The sequence below is a fragment of the Pogoniulus pusillus genome, chromosome 10 (genome assembly GCF_015220805.1).
Source record: "Pogoniulus pusillus isolate bPogPus1 chromosome 10, bPogPus1.pri, whole genome shotgun sequence".
Lineage (NCBI taxonomy): Eukaryota > Metazoa > Chordata > Aves > Piciformes > Lybiidae > Pogoniulus > Pogoniulus pusillus.
Window position 1 is genome coordinate 30,788,663 of NC_087273.1, and position 23,209 is coordinate 30,811,871.

General features: G+C 37.7%; 1 protein-coding gene across 4 annotated transcripts in view; it reads right to left on the reverse strand.

Moving 5' to 3' along the window:
* The window catches only part of ZNF236 (zinc finger protein 236), a 75,501-nt gene that overhangs the window by 30,163 nt on the left and 22,129 nt on the right, over positions 1-23,209 (reverse strand). For all 4 annotated transcript variants that reach the window (XM_064150124.1, XM_064150123.1, XM_064150122.1 and 1 more), the window contains exons 6-16: positions 22,795-22,967; positions 20,048-20,194; positions 18,234-18,305; positions 11,442-11,645; positions 9,948-10,176; positions 8,220-8,492; positions 5,949-6,152; positions 5,296-5,440; positions 3,612-3,872; positions 3,044-3,294; positions 1,733-1,834 (exon numbers count right to left, since the gene is read on the reverse strand). In XM_064150124.1, the coding sequence (XP_064006194.1) occupies positions 1,733-1,834; positions 3,044-3,294; positions 3,612-3,872; positions 5,296-5,440; positions 5,949-6,152; positions 8,220-8,492; positions 9,948-10,176; positions 11,442-11,645; positions 18,234-18,305; positions 20,048-20,194; positions 22,795-22,967 (2,061 nt within the window). The remainder of the gene's footprint in view (positions 1-1,732; positions 1,835-3,043; positions 3,295-3,611; positions 3,873-5,295; positions 5,441-5,948; positions 6,153-8,219; positions 8,493-9,947; positions 10,177-11,441; positions 11,646-18,233; positions 18,306-20,047; positions 20,195-22,794; positions 22,968-23,209) is intronic.

Consider the following 23,209-nt stretch of genomic DNA (forward strand, 5'->3'; position numbering starts at 1 on the left):
AACGTCTGACGAGGAAAAAGTTGTTTTGTGAGATGTGTAAGAGTCTCTCCTCCTCTCCAAGAAATCGCTCGGTATGAAATATTTATTTAATGGAGACATGCCTACATAGAAACTGAATTCTAAATATGGTAACATAACATTTATGCATTGGGTTTTCAAATTCAAAGGAGTCATAAACATCCAAACAAACCCCACCACCACTCTTGAAAGCAACACAGACTGAAAGTGGTTTTTATAGTGTCTTTTCATTCATTTGGAAAACTGTAAAAGGTAACCAAAGAAAGCAATCCACAGGGCTGTAACAGGAACTGTTTCAGGCAGAGACTACTTTTTTTTTCAGTTAGATATAAAGCAGCACAACCTAGAGAACTGTAACGAGCAACAGAATTAGACTACTTCTACACCATTTCAGCATGGTCAATTATGCTACCACAAAAGATATTAGACAATTAAACAGGGAATGAAATTGAGAATTGAGAAGTTTAAGTATATGGAGTATCAGTTACTGACTCCCAAATGTACAAATATGTAGTTATTTGCTGGAATCAGAATCAAGGAGGAAGAGATCAGCTGGTCATCCACTGAGGTATCCTTCCCAACCAAAACAAAAAAAGACCTTGAACACACCTCAGTTCCCTCTGCCCAAACCCTCCCAAACCCAGAACAAAATTAGCAGTTTTATATCAAGCAACAACTGAAGAAATACAGCAGTGAAAAGCTAAGTAACAGTTGTTTCTTCATTCTAATGCACAGTATAAAAATTTCTCAGGGCATAATTAAGTTTCCAACTGTTTGCAATGTCTTAGTTGGTCAGTAACATACCTTTATAAAACACAAAAGGAAACTACTGTGGTTAGGTTAAAGTACAATTTCTATGTGATTGGATTCTGCACTGTCTTTTCCCACAACAAAACTCAGCTGCTACTCCGTGAAATTTTTGGCCAGGTTTATTTCAGGGTATAAGCACGCAAGGTAGGGTCAGGCATTCAGAAGTGATTACCATCACATTTTCACAAAGGCTGTCCAGAGAAGGGCGACAAAGCTGGTGAAAGGCCTGGAACACAAACCTTATGAGGAGAGGCTGACAGTGCTGGGGGGTGTTTAGACTAGAGAAGAGGAGGCTCAGGGGTGACCTCATTGCTGTCTACAACTACCTAAAGGGAGGCTGTGGCCAGGTGGGGGTTGGTCTCTTCTCCCAGGCAACCAGCAACAGAACGAGGGGACACAGTCTCAAGTTGTGCCAGGGGAAGTATAGGCTGGATGTTAGGAGGAAGTTCTTCACAGAGAGAGTGATTGGCATTGGAATAGACTGCCCAGGGAGGTGGTGGAGTCACTGTCCCTGCAGGTGCTGAAGAAAAGACTGGATGAGGCACTTTGTGCCATGGTCTAGTTGATTGGACAGGGCTGGGTGCTAGGTTGGACTGGCTGATCTTGGAGGTCTCTTCCAACCTGCTTGATTCTATGATTCTAATTAGGGGGAAAGGTGTCCCACCACAGCAACTTCAAACACAAGAGAGGAAAAAAGATGAAATGCCTGACTATAAACACCTTGCTTAAAAGACTAAGCATTGCCTCATAAAAGTAAAATCTACTTAAGTATGCAAAATATGCTACCAGTTTCAAAATAGTAATTAAAGAAAAAGGTTTTGCAGGTTCTTCACACGACAGTTATTTGGCATGTGGCTGCTCAGTGTGTAAAAATCACTTAAAAAAATCTTTATTTATTACTAACCTTGTGATAACCCCTGTTGATCAAATGACTGTTGTGTTATAGCTTGTTGTTCAAACTGAGTGATATTTTCCTGTAAAGCATGCTGGGATGTCACAAATCGATCTGAAATGGGGTAAGGAAAAAGAGGGGGAGAAAAAAAGAAGTGGGGGAGGGGGAAGAAAGAGGGGAAAAAAGAAATCAATAGAAGAAGATACAAAAAAATGGCCAATTCAACTGTTCCCCAAACTTTATGTTTTATAATGATTGAATTTTTACTGTCTTAAAAATAAACTTTAAAACATTGACTGAATAGGTATGTAAATCTTTATTGTAGACTTTGTTTATATTCCTTTGTAGGACCTGCTAACTAATTATAGCATGAAAACACACAAAACCAAAATACATTGTTCCCTCATTCTTAACAGAACAGGTACATGAAATGTTTTGTTTAGTCTCATCTCAAAATGCAGGTATTACTTCCTAAGCAGACTCTTTAGCAGTGTTTCGTATTAATACTAGAGATGATGTGGTAAAGGTTTTGCACACATGTGCTAGTTTGAAGTTAGCTAGAATATTTTGGTGAGAAGGATTAGGTCATAGGCTGTGAAAAGGAAAAGGGATGATGGCTATTTCACTAATAGGCTTGCTGAGAACAAGAATCCAAACATAGACAAGGCACTTCTGCTCGGGAGCTCTGAGCTGCACGTCTCTCTAGCCTCTCTGCAGTCTCTCTGGTTAATCCACTTTGCTTCCTAACCCCATGGCTGAACCTCCATTCTTCTTTGGGACTGGGGCAAGGTTGAGAGGGGTGGGATAAGGTGGAAGGACGGTTGGGAGCCCCTCCTGGGGACTCAGGTTTCTGAGAGGGGAGTTGTGTTTCTGTATTACCTTTTACCTTGTATATTTCTGTCTATAACTGTATATACTGTAAATATCTGCTTGTATATTGAGCTAAGCTGTAAATATAAGCTTCATTCAAATTTCCAGAGCTGGCTGAGTCTAATCTGGGTCACTTCCAAAGTGTACGGGGGTGGGTAACACCCAAACCACTACAAGAGAGTATTATTTTTCTGGTTATTTGTTCAGCAGTTTTGTTTGATACAACTACATGGTGGAAACATTAATCTTTTTATATTTTTAACAGTGAAGATAAGTATCAGTGAATGAAACTGTACAATATACTTTAAGTAGTTAACTTTTACTCCATGTATTTTTCTAGTTGTTTACTTGCATTGTCTCAAAACTCAGACCACTGAAATCTGTGAAGAAAAAAGTAATTTGAGGTTTCTGAACTTACCATATTAAGAATGTTATTGTATTTCAAATACTCACCTTCATCTTGCTCTAAAGGCTGATTAGCCAGTTGTTGATCTAGTGCTGTTTCTTCCGTGCCTACTACTGGCTGCTGGTCTAACTCTAGAATTGCCTGCTGATCTGTTGCAACAGCTTCTGACTGCTGTAGTTCATCACTTTCAATTTCAACTTGCATCTGTGTAGAAACATGAATGCTCTGCTGATCTACTGTAGAATCATCTATTGAAGCAGACTGTTGATGCTGCTGAAGTTGCTGTGCAAGTTCGTATCTGCAAAGAAAGGTAAGAGTCCTTTTAAGGGCATCATTTAGACAGCTACCCTAACTAGCTAGGTGAGCAGATTGTTATTTTTATTATACACCATAATTTATCTTCGGAGCTACTAAAGTGCTTGCTACCCATGCACATCATTATTCAATTATCAGCATTTGCTACAGAGCAAAGCTACTTTTCCATCTTTAAGAAAGATCCACTGAAATACAGAAGCAGAAAATGGTGAGGGAGGAAATGGACCCGTGGAGATCATTTAGTCCAACCAGCCTGGTAAAGCATAGACTGAAGGATTTACATACAAATTGTAAACATACCTATGAGTCTTCATGTGCTTTTTACAGTTTAGTGATGTTTTGAATGTTTTCTGACAATATGGACACATGTATGGTCGAAGGTCATTATGGATTCCCATATGTCGCCTGAGGCTACCACCAGTAGTGAAGGCCCCGTTGCATATAAGACACTTGAAAGCTTTCAATCCAGTGTGTGTTCTAATATGTGCTTTCAGGACTCCAGCTGACACAAAACCCCTTCCACACTGAGAGCACTTAAACGGCTTTTCACCAGTATGTGACCTTTGTTAAGAGAAAGCAGAAGGTACAGTAGATTTAGCAGTCAGATTTGCAAAGTTATTAAAAGCCTAAGTTTTAAAATGAGCAAAATAAACCAAACTAAGGTGATTCTGCATGGATGGAAGAAGCTTCAGTTACAAAATTTCAGTAATTAAAGGTGTAATAAATTATAAACAACCAGTATGTCATCACTGGAAGGCTTAGAAGTAAAACTGTCTGAAAGTTTTAACTGCATTCTATGGTCCCACTTTCCTCTACTGATTATACTTCACCTCAGTTAAAAGATTTGGGTTGAATTTTTTCATGCCAGATAATTTACTAATTCTTCAGAGTAGTATATCATCATTCACATGTGTTTTCCTCAATTTGACTAAAACAATGTCCACAAAAGTTTGGGAGAAAATATACAGTTCTAATCATATTATATACTAGTACTACATTTCACAATGACACTGTGGGGGACAGAACTGTGTCCACCTAAATACCCGCTGAGTAAGGCAAAGTTATCTGGATTGAAATCAACCCAGCTTGACTGCATTTACAAAAGTCAGTGAGAAATCCAGGTATTACAAAAGAAAAAAGATGTGATATTGCAAGGCTTTCCCAACTCCCTCTAAGACAACATGTAGAAACTGTTTCAAGACAGTTTGAACTCACCACGATTTGGAGGAAGTGAGAAAGTAGTACACAGCTTAAATTGCAGAAACAAACAGACTGCACTCTTCCTTAGATTCTAACAATCATCTTTGGTGGTTCTTTTCATGTTTTCTCCTCAAGTTATTCATAGTTTATAAATCAGTGAGCAATGTTTGATAACTCAACAAAATGTCAAAGCCCGCTGCCTGTAAATCTGCAACCTAAGGTAGCTTTGAAGGTATCATTTCTATTGAAAATAAGATTGGATTAGTTACCTCTGCTGGTTCCTCTCCAATCTAAGCTATCCTGTGACTCCATGATTTTGTGGTGGTAATAAACACCCACTATATGGAACTCGAACTGAACTTCACACAACAAAATGATCTCCAAGAAAGTTTACTCGATGACAAATAAGCCTAAATTGTTTTAGGTCTAGTACACAAAACAAAAGCTGTTTTCCTTCTCAAAAAACAGGAGTTATACAGAAAGCAGAGGATCTGTAGTTACAGTTATAAAACTACAATAGAAATTCACATGCATTACTTGCCATTTTCTATACATAGTTAATCAAAAGAGCCTAAGTGCTAGTACTGTACACTAAACACAAGCAACTGTATATAGCCATGCATTAGTCCAAAGCCTCCTCCAGCTTCACCAGAAAAATCAACTACCACTGCTTCCCTACTTCAGACACAGTTAAAAAAAGGTCTTTTCAGCGAACACTATATAAATTTTATGCTTTTCCATATGTTTGTCATCACCTACATTTCCTTCTTTGCAATTATTTTACCTGATGTGTTGTTTAAGATGACAAGACTTTTTATAGGCTCGATGGCAATAAAAACATTTGTAAGGTCTGTCTGCATCATTCACAAAATTATTGTTAAAATAGTTTTGGAAGACCTGGCTATTCCTTGGGATTGGCTGGATCAGACCTGCACATAAACATACAGAGAAAAAGGAAAAATTGGCTAAATTATTCCAAAGTTGCAGTAATTTGATAAGCTAGTATTAAAAAAAAAAAAAACAACAAACCAAAGCAACTACAAACAAACAGAAACAACCCAAAAAGTGACTATGCATTTAGTATGCAAGAATATAAAGAAAATGAGTGTGTTTTCAGCACTTAAATCATAGAATCAGCCAGGTTGGAAGAGACCTCCAAGATCATCCAGGCCAACCTAGCACCCAGCCCTATCCACTCAACCAGAGCATGGCACTAAATGCCTCATCCAGGCTTTTCTTGAACACCTCCAGGGATGGTGACTCCACCACCTCCCTGGGCAGCCCATTCCAATGCCAATCACTCTCTCTTCTACTTCCCATGGCTTATTCATAAGTGCATCTGAGTAGGCTCTGAATGTGTTTGCTAAATGAAATTGCAACCTCTATTTTCCTGTGAAAACCAACTTTCAGAAGAGGATGGATTTATTCACTCTTTACCTAAATCAGTTATGAGTATGGGCTCTTGCAAAGGAATATCTGGTACTGGAACACTGGTCTTTCCTACTCGAACTTTGGCAGGTTTACGTTGATGTCGCAGCTTTCTTAGTTCGGTATGTTTGAAATGTGAAGCAATATGAGTTTTCCGGTGACCTGATGTTCTAAACATTTTGTCACAGTGAGGACAAGCAAAAGGCCTAACACCTGCAAAACATTGGGGAAAAAAAAAAAATTAGTTTGTGATTTTATTTCCACCACTTCAAAACTGCACCTTTGGAAATATAGATTTTCTTTTCTCTGTTTTCTTTTCTGGTTTCTATCATGGTGTTTTCAAACCAGACCAATAACATCCAAAACAAAATTAAGTATGAAACTGATGAACTACTAATAGGTTTAATACATCACTTCAAGCAAGCTTGTTCTCAGGAAACAGGATAATGCAAAAGTGACAGCAATTTTAGCTACCCTAAGAATTGCAAACAGCAGGTCAAATGTCCTTCCAAAACAAACTGTTAGGTAAACAACTCTGAAAAGAAGAATTTACAAACACAGACAAACGACAGATAAGAGGATGAAACAAAGGAACAGCAACATGACAAAGTTTAGAGAAATTCTCCAGATCTCTGAAAATGTCAGTGCTGTTTGAGGGCAGTCAGAGAAGCATGTCAGCAGAAATTATTAGAGAAAGACTTCTGCAATGCAAAATCTGGCAGAAGTCTTTCCTTGGAAAGGATACTGGACAACTTGGTCAGTTAACGAGACAGTCACAGTTGACCAACTTTCAGCTTTTGTTTGAGAGGAAATCTTGGACTCAGGATAGAAAGCATGACCAGGCATTATGAAGGAAGCTCCATAAAAATCAGGTGGAAAAAATGCACAAGAAATGATAATGAACTATTTTTCACAATACATAACTCTAGCAGAATTTGAAACTGCTGAGCAGAACATTTAAAGCAACAGAAAGTCCCTTGCTCAATATGTAGCTCAACATCTGAATTCATTATGGCAGCTTGCTCTAGTAAGTTCACATGGATTAAAAAACAAACAGACAAAAAATGTGACTCAATTAGTTAAGTTCTCTGGAACCAAATAAACCCATAAAGTGCTGCCTAAGACAGATATAGAGCTGGCTTCACAAAGGTCTCAGCCCAAAGATAAGCAGAAGCCAGATGTATGCTGCTAAACAGTATTACTGTAGGCTTCCTCTTTTCCATACACTGCCATCAGAGACAGCATACATGAACAGATGAACCCTTAACCTGACCCAGTAAGCCAAAGCTGCTAGACAGAGGAAGAAGCAAGCAGGAAAAACACCCTGTAGCTCCATAAACACTTGACTACCAATTTTTTAAGCCACATAGTGCTTCTGCCACTTCAAATGAGTCTCACTTCTTTAAATTCAATCTTGCTTTAAGTAACAAAAAGAAGTATTGCTTTACAAGTTTATAAAATAAAGTGAAAAACTTCCTACAGATGACCTCAAAACTGAAACTTTGATGACATCTCATTACAAAGCATATTGAACACTAAATACACACAGCCCATGAGTGACACTTTTGCAGTATGTGAACACAAACAGGAACAAAAGAGCAGCACATGTATAAGGGTTTATTTTGCTGAACAGCTTATTTACCTGTGAAAGCAAAGAAAGAAATGAAGAAAACAACCAGGTAGTCCAGCAAGAGTGGGAAATAATTTTTCTGTATGCAGAGGACAGAAATTCAGCCACAGAAAAACAGATATTTGAGACATCATATGATGCAAATGAGTACCACATGAAGAGAGGAGTTTTAGGGTACGCAGTATGAGATACTTAGAATGAGTAAGTGGGTGAGAACACCAAGCAAACACCTTATTGTTGAAGATAAAGTGGAAACTAGCCAAATAGTGGGAGAAGACACAGGTTAAACATGAATGCAGATGGAGAGAAGTAAAATGACAACTCAAATTCTAAGAGTATCACTCTTCATAAAAGCAAATTAAAATATACTCACAATAGTGATATAAAAAAGGAACAATAGTTGACTCCTCAGAAAATCAAGTATCTGTAGCTTTTGTAAATAGTCCAAACAAAGTTCCACAGCCATGAAATACTAGGCAGTTATGACAAAAAACTGAGTTCACCATTTAAGGCACTAAAAGCAGTTCACTCTCTGACAGATGTCAATGACATGATAGATGTCTCTACAATTTCAGTGCTTTACATTGTCTTTTTTCATTTAAGGGCTCACTCACATCACGGAAGATACAAAAGCAACTTCAAGGTCTTACCTGTATGTAGACGAATGTGAACTTTCAAACTCCCTGAGGTGGAAAAGCATTTCATACAAAATTGGCACTTGAAAGCTTTAATGCCAGTATGTGTTTTTATGTGTGCTGTTAGAGTACTCTTAACAGCAAAGGCGCGGAAACACTGAGGACACTTGAACGGCTTCTCGTGGGTATGAATGCGGATGTGGCGCACTAGATCACTTGGCTTTTTAAATTCTTTAGAGCAATATGGACAAACATGCCACCTTATTCCATTTTCTTCACGTATAGACCCTAAAAAGAAACAGTAAAATCAATGTATTGAAACATTTTAACAGCTCTTCAAAAATCCCACTACCCTAACAGCATTTAACTAACACTGCTAATAAATGCCATTGTAGGCAATTAACTTCTCTATCACATATATTCTGCTTCACAGTGAAGGGCTGACATGACAAACAAATAAAATCCAAGAGATTTCTGCTGAAATTCAAACATTTTTATGCTACTTGAAAGAAAGATATTAAAAAACCAAAGCAACTTGAAAAAATAGAAAACCAGCTAAAAGAATGTCTAACTTCACAGAATAGAAAGAATCCACTCTGTATGCTTCTTAGAAATACAGAATGTGCTTGTAAAGCAACATAATATGCCAGTTAACTTAAAAATACCATAACCTAACACAGAATTATACAACAATGACTATAATTCCTCAACCATAATCATGAAATAATTTACTAAACACTCAGATGTCTAAGTGGAGGAGATACTTTATATCACTCTCTCTTCTTCAGATTCAGACTTAAATTACCCCTTATCATTTTTGTAAGGAACAAACAAAAGAACTGAAAATTCTTTTGAGATTTAGAATTTAAGATTACTTTTTTACCACAGTATTTCTATTATCCAACAATTCTAACCTCTCTCCTAAATCAACAGCGTGCCTTTCTCAACCAAAATGATAAAAGAAGCTTCTAAACCCTATCAGAGATTTTTTTGTTCATATATGTTGTTCAATATCAGTTATTCACTTGTTTAAATCAGTTCAGGTAGTGTTTTCTTTCAGTAAACCATATCAATACATTGAGATGATACTATTTCATCAAAAATGAAGGTGATTGTGTTTGACTGCACAGCAGCAACCTTTTGTTTTGATTTGCAAAGTTAGAGAATTGCTACTGTTATGGGCACAGAAAAAAAACAGCTGGTATTATTACCACAGCATTTCTGTTGACAGTATCAAATCTGTACTGCAATTCCAAACACAGCTGACAACCACAATGCCAACCTTCATCCTTCCCTACATGGCCCAAATCAACAAAGACCTGCACGAGGCAGCTGTATTGCATTTGTGACTTTCTAAGGCCTCACTTGCAAAAGGGAAGCACAGAGCTCACGAGAACCCCCTGCTTTAGAACACATCATCATGAAATTCCAATTCTCCTCAGAGAAAGATAAGAGAGAAAAACAGAGGAAAATATTTAAATTCTTTCTTTTCTTTGCCTTCCTCTGAAAACTTTGCTGGTCTAAATTCACAAGATTTAGTAGTGTAATTTTGTACAGGGCCAGTCTGGCACATTTTTGTATCAGAACATGAAAATTTAAAATATTGCTATTATTTATACATTTACTGTGTTTTAATTAAAAGTTCCAAAATATGTTTTGGAAAATCCTTTTAAAAAGCATCAACATACTCAAAAATACTGTATTCCTAACAGCACAAAAGTCAGCAAGCAGGGCTAACATTACCAGGTAAAAATGGTGACTTTTTCTTAATAATCTTCTTTTCTTTTTTATCCAGTTTATCTGTACTCTCTTGCTCCTTATCTTGTTCTGGATTATTAGAGTCAGCCTGATGATTTGAGAGAGTCTGCACATCTGGGGTTTGATCCTGTGCCCCAGGTGTCTTAGCTTGGCTGCAGTCAGTAGAATGTGCAGAGATGGGGATTGAAGACAATCCACTGTTCTCTAAAGCTTGCTAAAAGAGAAAAAACAGCTTCTAGATCAACAAAGAAACATTCCACAGTTGTTCAAACTTCTCTCAAGCGATTACTTAGAAGATATAATACCAATATAATTAAACAAATTACATGTTTTATCCTCCTAGATTTTCAGCTGGATTTCAAACTTGGAAAGAAATTCTCACACAACAATGACTTCTGATTGCCTGGGAGATTCTAAGCTGGATTTCCTGCACCAAAACATGTGCCAACCACTGCCTTTCACAAAAGTGTCGACTGTTTCCACAGAATCAAGCCTCTGCTGCCAGGCCAGCAGGTCGAGAGAGGTGATTCTCCCCCTCTACTCCGCTCTGGTGAGACCCCACCTGCAGTACTGTATCCAGTTCTGGAGTCCCCATTACAAGAAGAATGTGGATGTGCTGGAGCATGTCCACAGAAGTTGATCAGAGGGCTGGAGCAGCTCTCCTATGAGGACAGACTGAAAGAGTTGGGGCTGTTCAGTCTGGAGAAGAGGAGGCTCCGAGGTGACCTTATTGTGGCTTTTCAGTAGCTGAAGGGGGCCTACAAAAAAGCTGGGGAGGGATGTTTTAGCATATCAGGGAATGACAGGTAATGGAGCAAAGCTGGAGATGGGTAGGTTCAGACTGGACATGAGGAGGAAGTTTTTCAGCATGAGAGTGGTAAGAGCCTGGAATGGGTTGCCCAGGGAGGTGGTTGAAGCCCAGTCCCTGGAGGTGTTTAAGGCCAGGCTGGATGAGGCTCTGGCCAGCCTGCTCTAGGGTAGAGTGCCCCTGCCCATGGCAGGGGGGGTGAAACTAGATGATCCTTGTGGTCCCTTCCAACCCTGACTGATTCTATGCTCTCTTATGCCTACATGTGAGAATAGTTTCCCATGAAAGTTCACATTTGAAGCCCATCAGCTTTTTCCCTCTTAAATGTTGTTTTTAAGCACAGCATAACTTAAGGACGTGTCACAAGCTGTTTTTAAGCAACAGGAATAAAAAAGCCAAAAGGATCAATAAAATGTCCATGCATGGTTGTGTACACTTACAGCTTTCTTTTATGTCATGCGATCAATATTTATAATCTTACCTTTTGTAAAATTATACAAAAAGGAATCTCAGTGCACACCATACTCGTTCAATAGATCTTTAAAAATTCTTTCTGGACTGACAAATGCATAAGGAATACTACCATGGAAAATGCCAAGAACAAATTTCACTAAAATGGAAGTGAGAATGAAGCCACTGACACGTGAAGCTGATCTCACACCACCTTTTACCTGCAAAATATCTCTATTGATCCCCACTGCAAAGTTGAGTTGTTGACCAGGTTGTTGAGGCTGGTTATTTTCTACAGGACCTGGTTCTGATAACTCAAGGAGCTGCTGGATGACATCAGTCACCGCCTGCTGACCCTGATGAGCAGTAGCTGAAGACACTTGGTTTTCTGTCTGTTGAAGAAGTGGAGATCGAAAATGTGTGGCCTGGAATATACAGAAGCACATTTGTGAATAAAGATGAGAAGTATAAATGAACTGATCTCTTCACCTTCCTTAACTGAAATGCCTGTTAACTGTCCACTACAAGGATGTTCAGTTGTCTAAGACACGAGGATTGTACAGAGCTGTCACTCAAGGTCCGTTCACTGCACTGAAGAATTGCTTACGTAAATCCCTCTTCTGGGATTCTTCCCAAGCTGCATAACTGCAAGCTAACAGCTTGAATTAATTTTATCATAACTATTGAACCTTCACTCAGTTTACAACACACAGGGATTAATTACCAAATTCCACACATAGAAGCAACATGAAAATTCACTCTAATGCTACACTAAACAGCACTGACACAGCTGTTTTCTAAAAGTCCTTTGGAAAAAATAATCTTCTGAAATTATTTGCATTGTTACCTCAAAACTTTTCAGTATGATCAGACTAACTTCCTTCCTTTCAACTTTCAGTCGTATAAACCTCTAAACCTCTTCAATTTAGGAGAATCTCTTTATACTTTGTTAAATACATGTGGAGCTGTGCCAAAGTTCTAAAAATATCTTTGAGTATAAAAATCAAATTTCTTAATCTTTGATTTGATAATTGTGTCTTTGGCTACCCCAGTAACAAATATGAAGAAAAAAGTGTTAAAAAGCCTTGGTATTTTATTTCTGATTCCAAAGAAAAAAACTCCTCCTGCTCCCTCTCTCCTGTAAGCTTCACCTCATTGTAATACATAGACTCCCTAAGTCTATCATTACTGAAATAGCTGCTTTCAATCATTTATTTAACTGCAGAAAAAAGAATCATGCATTTATATAATGGCTATCCCCACAATTCTGTTTCTTAGCCCATACTGGATATTTGCCTGTAACATTCACTTCTGTTTTCTAGAAACAATCACTTGCAGGCATGCACACATGCAAATACATATATATATAAAACACTATCTTCTTTCAGATCATTTTCAATAAAGAATAGTCCTAGGTTTCACATCATATTTCCTCCCATCACACTACTCCCTGATACAATACACTGCACAGTTAAAATGAGACTGTCACCATGTTTGAGGATGGTTACAAAGAAATATATTAAGAAAAATTAATTTGAGTTGTAATATCTCATGAATTTGAAGAAGTATTCTTACTGCCATCCCATCACATAATATGAAACTCTTCTCTCATTTCTCTTGCATGCATGCAAAACCAGCACTTGCTATTTTGTGGATATAACAATTATTTTGTCCTTTTTTTCGCCTTGCCAGTGGAAAGAGCAGATGGAAAGGCTCAACCTCTGTGCTAGTTTGAAGCAGGCTACAATGTTTTCGTGAGAGAAAGTAGATAATTGGCTGTGAAAGGAAAACAATGGTTATGTCTCCTTCCCTCACAGTCTCGCTGAGAGGTATGGGAACAAGAAAGTAAAAATTAGATAACACTTTTTGCCATTTTCTCACTCTGCTTCTGGCTTCAGACTGAGCTACATCTTCCTAACCTCATTGCCACTAACCTTGCCTCTTAACCTCTTGACTGAACCTCTTTTCTTCCTAGGACTGGGGTAAGGTTGAGAGGGGCAGGGGGAAGGTGCAGGGGTGGTTGAGAGCCCCTCCTAGGGACTCAGGTTTCTGGGATGGGAGTTGTGTTTCTGTATTGTTTTTACCTTGTATATTTCTGTCTATAACTGTATATATTGTAAATATCTGCTTGTACATTGTGCTATCTGTAAATAAATAGCTTCATTTATATTCCCAGAGTCCGGCTGAGTTAGCTGGGTGTTTCTAAAGTGCAGGGGGGTGGGGTAACAGCCAAACCACAACCTCTTCAGATTCCCATTTAGTAAAAGTGCTATAAACATTTCAGTAAGTATTTTATAAAATAAAACATGCTATGTGCCATTTTCACTGCAATAAACAGAAACTGAAGCAGTGATTTGCCAAAGTGTAACAACTCTATATGGACATCAATCAATTTCTAGCATCCTAATGCAGGGAAGCTCTTTAGCAGAGTGGGAACCCTACACTAAAAAGTCTGTAAAATTCTCCTAGGCTTTAGTAAGACAGCAAAAAAAATTGTTAATGGCACAACTACTTAACATCATTTTTGAGATTAAAATTACAGTACTATCTATTTAGTCAGTGTATACAGTCTGCAGGAGGTTATCTTGTTACCATTACAATTAAGGTATCCTGTTCCTTACAATAAGTTTCAGAGGTAGCTGTGTAGAGGTCTTACATCAATATTCAATTTTAAAAATGGCATAATGAAATGTTTTACTCCTACTTCATAATTCCACTTTTTCTTTTTTAATTAGAATAGTGGACCTTGTGATCACCTTTTGTCTGTCTGATCTGCTGTGCAGTTCAGACCACGTGAGTGCTCTAAGTGAATTACTCCTTCAAGTTAAGTACAGAACAGAAATCAGAGGAGTTCTTTAAACCAGGAAACTTATCATGGTAACTTCTCATGTTGTTATCCAACTTCAACAAGTTGTTCCAACAATAAATTATCCACACTACTTCAAAATGTGAATTTTGAATAGAATTGTAAAAATAGAGACCTGTTTAGACTGGAAAAGATCTTTAAGATCATCACTTTGACCACAACAACCCCAAGCAGTGCTACAGGCTGGGGACAGAGTGGCTGGAGAGCAGCCAGGAAGAAAGGGACCTGGGGGTACTGGTAGATAGTAGCTGAACATGGGCCAGCAGTGTGCCCAGGTGGCCAAGAGAGCCAATGGCATCCTGGCCTGGATCAGGAACAGTGTGGCCAGGAGGACAAGGAAGGTTATTCTTCCCCTGTACTCAAAGCTGGTCAGACCACACCTTGAGTGCTGTGTCCAGTTCTGGGCTCCTCAATTCAAGAGAGATGCTGAGGTGCTGGAACGTGTCCAGAGAAGGGCGACAAAGCTGGTGAGGGGCCTGGAACACAAACCCTATGAGGAGAGGCTGAGGGAGCTGGGGGTGTTTAGCCTGGAGAAGAGGAGGCTCAGGGCTGACCTCATTGCTGTCTACGACTACCTAAAGGGAGGCTGTAGCCAGGTGGGGGTTGGTCTTTTCTCCCAGACAACCAGCAACACAACAAGGGGACACAGTCTCAAGTTGTGCTGGGTGAAGTATAGGCTGGATGTTAGGAGGAAGTTGTTGCCAGAGAGAGTGATTGGCATTGGAATGGGCTGCCCAGGATGTGGAGTCACCATCCCTGGAGGTGTTCAAGAAAATACTGGATGAGGCACTTAGTGCCATGGTCTAGTTGACTGGATAGGGCTGGATAATAGGTTGGACTGGATGATTTTGGAGATCTCTTCCAACCTGGTTGATTCTATGACTCTATGATAAGTCAAACCAATAACCTAATACTATCAAGTCTGCTACTAAACCATGTCCCTGAGCACCATGTCTACATGTCTTTTAAGTTTCTCCAGAAATGATCTAACTGCTTTCCTGGGCAGCCTGCTCCAACGCTTGACAAACCTTTCAGTGAATAATTTTTTCCTAACATGCAACTTAAACCTCCCCTGGTACAACTTGAGGATGTTTCTGTCTTACCCTGTCACTTGCTACTTGGGAGATCATATCAACGCCCACCTTGCTATAACCTCCTTTCAGGCAGTTGAAGAGCTAGAGTTGGAGAGCTGTGTCTAGCTTCAACCTTCAAAACTTCTCTTTAATAAAGAATTACAGATTTTCTTCCTTTTCTTCAAAATAGATCAAGAATTTCTCTATTTTATCTGCTTGGCCAAACAGGCAAGACACCCTGCACCTCTTCTCTAATAAAGCACATGAAATTCATACTTTAAGAGTTCTGATGGCTCTGATTCTTCCTGCATCTTTGAGCGCAGTTCCTGAATAGTAAATGCTATAAACAGGCAACTTACAAAAGCATTATTTCCCAGAAAGAAATACAGAGGACATACAGAGCCTTTAATTTCTATGCCAAGTGTATTCTCTAAATAAAAAGCCCAAAAATAATCATCCAGACAAAGAAAACTTAACTTTTAGCTGGTATAGAAATTGTTACCCGTTCCAGCCCTATTTATAAAGGGAATTAAAAATCCTTGAAGACTCCTATGCTGTGAATATGACCTGCTTTTCCTGTCCTTCTACAGGTGATTTTATTTCTTAGCCACATAAGAATACATATTGCTTGGTGCAACGAGCTAAGAAATCCAGATCACTCTGTGTGAGTGATTTGTCCTCTTCATATATTACATCAATTTTTGTATCATCTTGATCAGTGATGTTTTTTCTTCAAGGTTACTGATAAAATATTAAGTAGTGTAAGGTCAAGACTTCATTTCCAAGAGACTCCATCAGAAACACAGCAACAGTGGCAATTCTCTGAACACCTCTTTTACAAGTTTTCTCAGAGAGTTGTTTTTTTTTTTTAAATATTAACTTTGTCATTCTGTTTGAAAATAGAAAAATATATCCCTGCTTCTTATGACCTCCAACAAGAAGGAAAATGAATCATTAATGCTGCAACAAGCTCTACTTTTCAAAAAAGCAAATATTAACAGAAAGTACCTACACATTCATAGAATCATTTAGGTTAGAAAAGACCTTCAAGATCAAGTCCAACTATTAGTTCTACAAAGTCCAACGATATGCCATATCGCCAATTATCACATCTACACAGCTTCTAAATACATCCAGGAATTGTGACTCAACCACCTCCCTGGAGAGCCAAAGCCTGACAACACTTTCAGTGTTTTTCCTAATGTCCAGCCTAAACCACCCCTGGTGCAGCCTGCAGCAATTCCCTCTTGTTCCATAACCATGGTGCAGTCCCATGAAGGAATGTGAGCATACATCCTAGTTCAATAAATGGCCAGCAGCTGCACATAAAGAGGTTGTGCATCTGAAGGCACAGGAACAAGCAAATAGTACATTGCACTATGAATATCTGAAAACATAAAAGAAACTTGCTGCTGAATCACCTCTAGTGTTGAGGTCTGTCTGCACTAGTTTTGAGGAGATTCTGTGTACTCCTTCTTCTTGCTTGGTTTCCTATGTACACCACACATAAGATGAAATTGACTCTGCAAAGGCTCACACTTAAACTTCTTGTTGGCTCAGCAATTATTAAATCTTTCTCTGGAGAACAGGTTTGAAGATGTTATGACTAAGGATGGAATCAGATCAGCTCTCTCACTTGATAGGGAAGAACGCAGGCAATTTTGGCATGACAGGGCAACGGGATCCATTGCTTCTAACTGGCATTTATCAACAGGAAACCCCCTCACTGTGTCAAGTACAGGGAGCATTATATGAAACCCTGACACAGCAGACTAATTCCAATATTCAAATTGAATGAGAAAAAATAAAAACACCCCCCTGACTCTTGAGAAAAAGGTAGGTCATCAGTTCCTCTCTGGAACCTGATTTGCTGGAGTGTTTTTGAATATAAAGCACTCTACACAAGCTAGATTAATTTATTGGGATGTTGTGGAGGGTGGTATGAGAAATAGTGAGGGGGGAAATTATCAGTACATGAACTTTTTTTTTTAAAGACACCAGTATTAATTGGTAGACTACAGACAATGTTCTAGGCAAGTTTCTCCCACCCTTTCTAGAAGAGAAATTGGGTGCTATTGTATGCAGATTATAATTTTATAAATCTTCATTATTTAGGAATATGATATGTTTAATCCAGTCTATTTACAAACACATGTATCCAAACTAATGACTATCTTTTCAGACCTGCATAATCACACACAAACACAGCAGCCCTCTAAAATCCAGGCATCATTTCTGACACTATTTTTTACCAAGGAAAAAAAATCAATTGAATAGGAAAAAAAACCCAAAAAACAGAACAACAAACACTGAATTCACAGTAAAAGAGAAATGAAAGTGGATAGACTGGTTATGGCAACTTTAAAGCAATACTGCCACATTTCATTGTCTTTGGCTTTGAGGATTCTAGAAGACAATCAGCGTCTGAAATTAGTCAAATGAGTCTTGTCACCAAGATACCATGCTGCAATCTACAGCTGACACAACATGCTACACAGCTGCAAGAAAACACACTAATGCTCTCACTGTGACTGCTACATCAAGACCTGCTTTTCTATATAGAGGGACTGCTTCCTGCAGGGTTCCAGAGCCAGCCTTGCATCTTCCTCCCTCAGCTCCACAGGTTCTTCCTGAGCCCTATGATTCCACTACTGCCTTAATTTCAATCAACTCAACCAGCACGAACACACCTCCTTCCCTCTACCACAACCATGGTATCCCTGTGAAGTGAAGCCAGAGTGGCAGGAAGACACAATATATTTAAGAATCCTTATTTACCTCTGGTCTTTTCATACAGGAGACAATTTGCCTCCAATTTGAAGAGCTAATGAATAGAAATACATGCAAAAATCACAAGTGTATAACAAATTAGGGAGTATAATCCATTCCAGACCTGTTCTATTCCTAAATAACCATGCACATAGATCAAGAAGTTTGCCTTTAAATGTTAGCTGAACAACTTATCAGGATCATGGCATAGGATTTTTCACAGTAAAATGAGAGTTTACAAAATTCTGTACTTTCTCCCTCCTTTAGTCTTGACTCAAAAATATGACTAAGAACTCTACACTTACATTCTTCCATTTGTTATCCACAGGTTGCAAAAGATTAGCAGGGGATGTTGCTAAAGGCTGGGTAATAGTGTCCTACAAAGAAACGGAAGTGATTTAATGGAACTAATTTGAGCCTTTGTACAAAATCAGCAAAACACAGCAAATGTCATGTAGAAAAGCAGCACAGTTTGTTCTTCCACAGCACATAGACTAGGGACAGAAAATCAACACTATGAGAGAGATACAAAAGCACACAGAATCACATTATATAGAGCTAATAAACCCAAGTTACAAAAACCAATACCTTAGCTACATGCAGTGATGCAGCAATAGGCAAGTAACTGCCTTACAGTAAGCGTGTTTTACAAGAGGTACTCATGTATCACACAAGAATACATTCTTTGCTAGCACAACAGCTCAGGAGCCTTCAGCATCTGGAATGTCTATTTATTAAAGACAATCATTGTTCACCTCCAGGTATGTAACAAGGGATGACAGACTAATTGCAAACTTCACAGTAGAATTATATTGGAGATTTGCTGTTGCAGCAGCTCTTCAATTTGTGAGAAGAAAGAAAAGGCAATTTTTAATCTAATAATGCTAGTGCTAATCTGAAAATGTAGCATATTTATGTATCAATTAAAAACATCAGTTATTAAGTATCTGCAGTTTCAAATACAAAAGTAATACTCTCTTAATATGTAACTGACATGTCAGTTTTTATCTTTGTTCCTCCTAGCTCAACTTCTTGGAAACTTCATTTAGAAAGTTTTTTTTTTTCCCTCTTGTTTTGCTCATACCATTGCATGGAGATATTCTTTAGTTTTCCCACATTTTATGCAAGCAGAGAAGTATGCATAAAGCAAAGGTTATAAACAACACACTGCTGTAGTACCAATACACAATGCAAATGCAAAATACTCAAGCAAACAAAAAAAAACACCAAGAAAAACAGCTGGCTTGGGAAAGCAAACATTCAATAGAAGAAATGAATAATTTTCTATACTGCTTTCAAGGTTAGGCTTGTGAATGTAAAAGCATATAAAAAGATGCAAAGGTTATTATGTACTTGTAAGCAAATAGGACACAATAGTCCTTTTTTTTCAATAACCTGAAGAGACAAACAACATTGGCCACACAAAAAAATCTTTCATGAAATGCACAAAATCTACTAGACACTTGTTTACAAGATACAGCTGCATAATCAAGTACAGAAGCTGAAAATTATGCAAAACAATGGAAGAAAGGTAGAAAAGGTAGTTCTATTAAAAACAAACCAAAATCACTAGGATAGTAAACATACACTAGCTCAAAAATAGTCATAAGAAACCAGAAGCATTTTCTAAATTTTAGCTCGTTCTCCTATCATGGAAGCAAAAGAAAACTGAGTGCTTCCAATAAAGCTAAGATTTTTTTCCCTTATGATCTTCAAAATAGGAAGCTAATAGTTAAAACCATTTATCAGAAATACACAAAAGAATCCACTATGTGTTTAAATGAACTAGACTTAATAGAAACAATTTGTGATATTTTTTAAGTTATCTGGGGAGGATACCTTCCCTTCCCAAACAATCTGCAAGCACCAGAATTATATCTTACTTTGCTGTAGAATTTAATTGTGTTTCCAAGCAAATTGCTCCTTTTTTTGGGCACATACTTGGCTAATTTACATTCTGCCAATATTTAATCACGCAAATCAATTCTAGAAATGGCAGAAGACTTAAAAAAGGCAAAATTCAGGTTAGAAGAAAACTATCTTGAGAATTGCTGGAATTAAGATATAGATCTAATTACACTCTGAAAGGCATTTTCATAATATAATGATCAAACCTTACCGGTGTAACATGAGATACATCTGTCGAAGCACTCACAGAATTCTGTGGACCACCCATGTGCATCTTGCTGATATGTGTATTTAAACTACCCAAGCTCTTGAAGACACAGCTACATTCTGTACAGTTGTATGTAGGGCCGTTCTTCACCTTCAATAAAGGAAAAGAAATGTAAGGACATTTTCCTTTTATCTACCATATACTACCTTCTTCATTACTTATCTACATAACAAACATACAATGGGATTATGAGAACCAAAACTGCTTCTTTTCCCAAGTTACTGATATTCAATTATGGAATCAGTCTGGTATCTCTTGGATACCAAGTCAACTGTAATCTATATGCATGATTGTTATCTCCTATTACCACTTCTTAACATCGGGAAGCACCTGAGAAATCTGGTAAACCAAGCTTCAGACTTTTTCCACCTTAAAATCTCCTACAGTTACACACTTCAAAACAAAACTGAGAAATGCAACTTCATCAATTACAATTTGCCTGAAGATGCAACACTGTACATAACACAAACAGAAGTTTGACACCCAAAGAGAAAAAAACCCACAGATAATTTAGCTTGGTATTTTGGCTCTCTTCTGTCTACTTTTGTAAAAAGATCTTTTATAGAATTCAAGATAAAATAAAATCCATTTTTCAAGTCAAAGTAGAATGAAGACAATATAGATTGACTGAAATGTCATAGGGACTGCATGGAAAAAAAATAACCAACCCAAACCAACAGGTAAAAAAAAATATGGTGGAAGGATTGGAGAGTTTTATAGTTTGACCTCAATCTGAACACACAGGATGAGAATGTAAGCAGCAGGAACTTGTTTGGAACTTGCAGGCCAGGGGGTTGAGGCAATTAAAGAAACTATACCTGCAGATTTTAAATCCTCAGTTCAAGATAAAATAAAATCCATTTTTCAAGTCAAAGTAGAATGAAGACAATATAGATTGACTGAAATGTCATAGGGACTGCATGGAAAAAAAATAACCAACCCAAACCCAAACAACAGGTAAAAAAAATATGGTGGAAGGACTGGAGAGTTTTATAGTTTGACCTTAATCTGAACACACAGGATGAGAATGTAAGCAGCAGGAACTTGTTTGGAACTTGCAGGCCAAGGGGTTGAGGCAATTAAAGAAACTATACTTGCAGATTTTAAATCCTCAATTTATCACAGAGCAGTAAGATCCAGTGCAATGCTTTTAATATATCTAGGGAACAACAAAGTCTTCAGAAGAAAGCAGGCTGCAGTGCATGGAACTTCCTATTTTCTGGCATTAGCTTAAGCTGGTTACAAGACTTTTGGAGAGAACTACTGACTAATTAAAATACTGGTACAACTAAACAGTAATATATGGAATGAGAATAAACCTGTTTCATTATCACCTGTAATGTTATTTTGTGACTGTCTTGAGATAAAATGAAGAATTAATAGAGTTTTGCATTCTGTTTTGAAGAAAACACAGCAACAGCAAGAAATAAAGATAATGGGAAAAAAAAAATCAACAAATTATCCAAAAGAGGAACTAAAATGTAGGCTCAGGATCATGAAACAATAGAAGTCATGATCAAGAGAGCATTTTTTCATAGTCCCTATCCCACAACTTACTTTTCCCCCTCCCTTGAAACGAAACACCGTAACATAGAAAAACATGGGGTTTTTTTTTGCTTGATCTCCACAAAATCTTGTAATATTAAAAAAAGAAATCAATGTAAATTGTGAAGTTAGTGTTGGTGCACTTTTTATGTTGTAAATGCTATCCCATATAAGGAGCTGTGAATAGTGAGGAAGACCAGTAATACAAGTATAGGAAACGTAAGCACATGATTTTACTACAAATAAGCACAATACAAAACTCTAAGACAGATCCTAGAAATAATAAACACCCTAAAATAATCCTAAATTAAAAATACAATAAATATTATTACTGCAACACAAAACCAGAAAATAAGTAATGAATTCTGAGTGTTAGGGGAGTGAGAGCAGAGATGATATTCTTCACACCAAAAAAAAAAAGAAAAAAGCTGCCTTTATGACTTCACATCTTCCAAATCTAAAATAGGTCTCCTTTTATGGGTATTTCCAAGCACAAATCACTAAAGTCAGCAAGGAAATTACTGAACAAAGTTGCATAGACAATGTTACTTAGAAGATTACATTGCATTATCATAGCAGTACTTTTTGAATCTTAAAAATCGTCTGTCACAAAGACGACGAAAAAGAATCAGCCTAAGAGGTCTGACACAACAATGTTTTTATCTTCTTTTGTAATTTTCTCCCCCCTGTAACTGAGAAACCTCTGAAATAAGATACATAGTTCAAAGACAAATCAAAAACATGCTCTATGATGGAGTTAGCGATTTGCTGTTTGGCCTTGAAATCTTTCACCATTTTCTGCTTTGCTGCTTTTGGCTTACTTTCATCTGCTTCTAGCCCTTGTTTTCCCAAGGCTGACAGAGGCACATTTTTATACACCTAAATCTGCTAATAATCTATCAATGTACTATGAAGACAATGATAAATGAAGGTTTTGCTACTTATCTGAAGTATACATTTATTCAGATTAAGCTATTTCAGGAGAGCCTGCAGGTAAAACCAACAAACTGGAATCTATACTACCGCAGAAAATCTATACTGGCTACGGAAAGCACCAGAAAGCACAGGAATAGCAAACAGGACAATTCAAATACTGAAATAAGCAGCATATTAGCACCAACCACTTTATGAATAATTGTATTTACCTCTGAATGAACTCTCTGTATGTGTGACTGAAGATTGCCTTTCTGAGAAAAGGCTGCAGGACAAAAGGCACAAGCATGGGGTTTTTCACCAGTGTGCTTGATCATATGGGTCTGCAATGCCCCCTTCTGGTTAAAGGCTTTTCCACATTCACTGCATTTGAAAGGTCTTTCACCTGAAAGGAAAAAGCAGGAGGATGTGGGGTAAGGGGCTTTAAATAAATGTTTTCAGCTTCTTGTATCTGAATGAAAAATTGATTCAGCTAAAATAAAATACTGCATATAAGTATCTGTGCATACACACACCTAAACATACATGATTAGGTGTTTTGACAAAGAAATTGTTTACTGTGACCACCAATCTCGGCATCTACTCTGACGAAAAAGTATCATATCAAAAACTTCTGTGACATAGTTG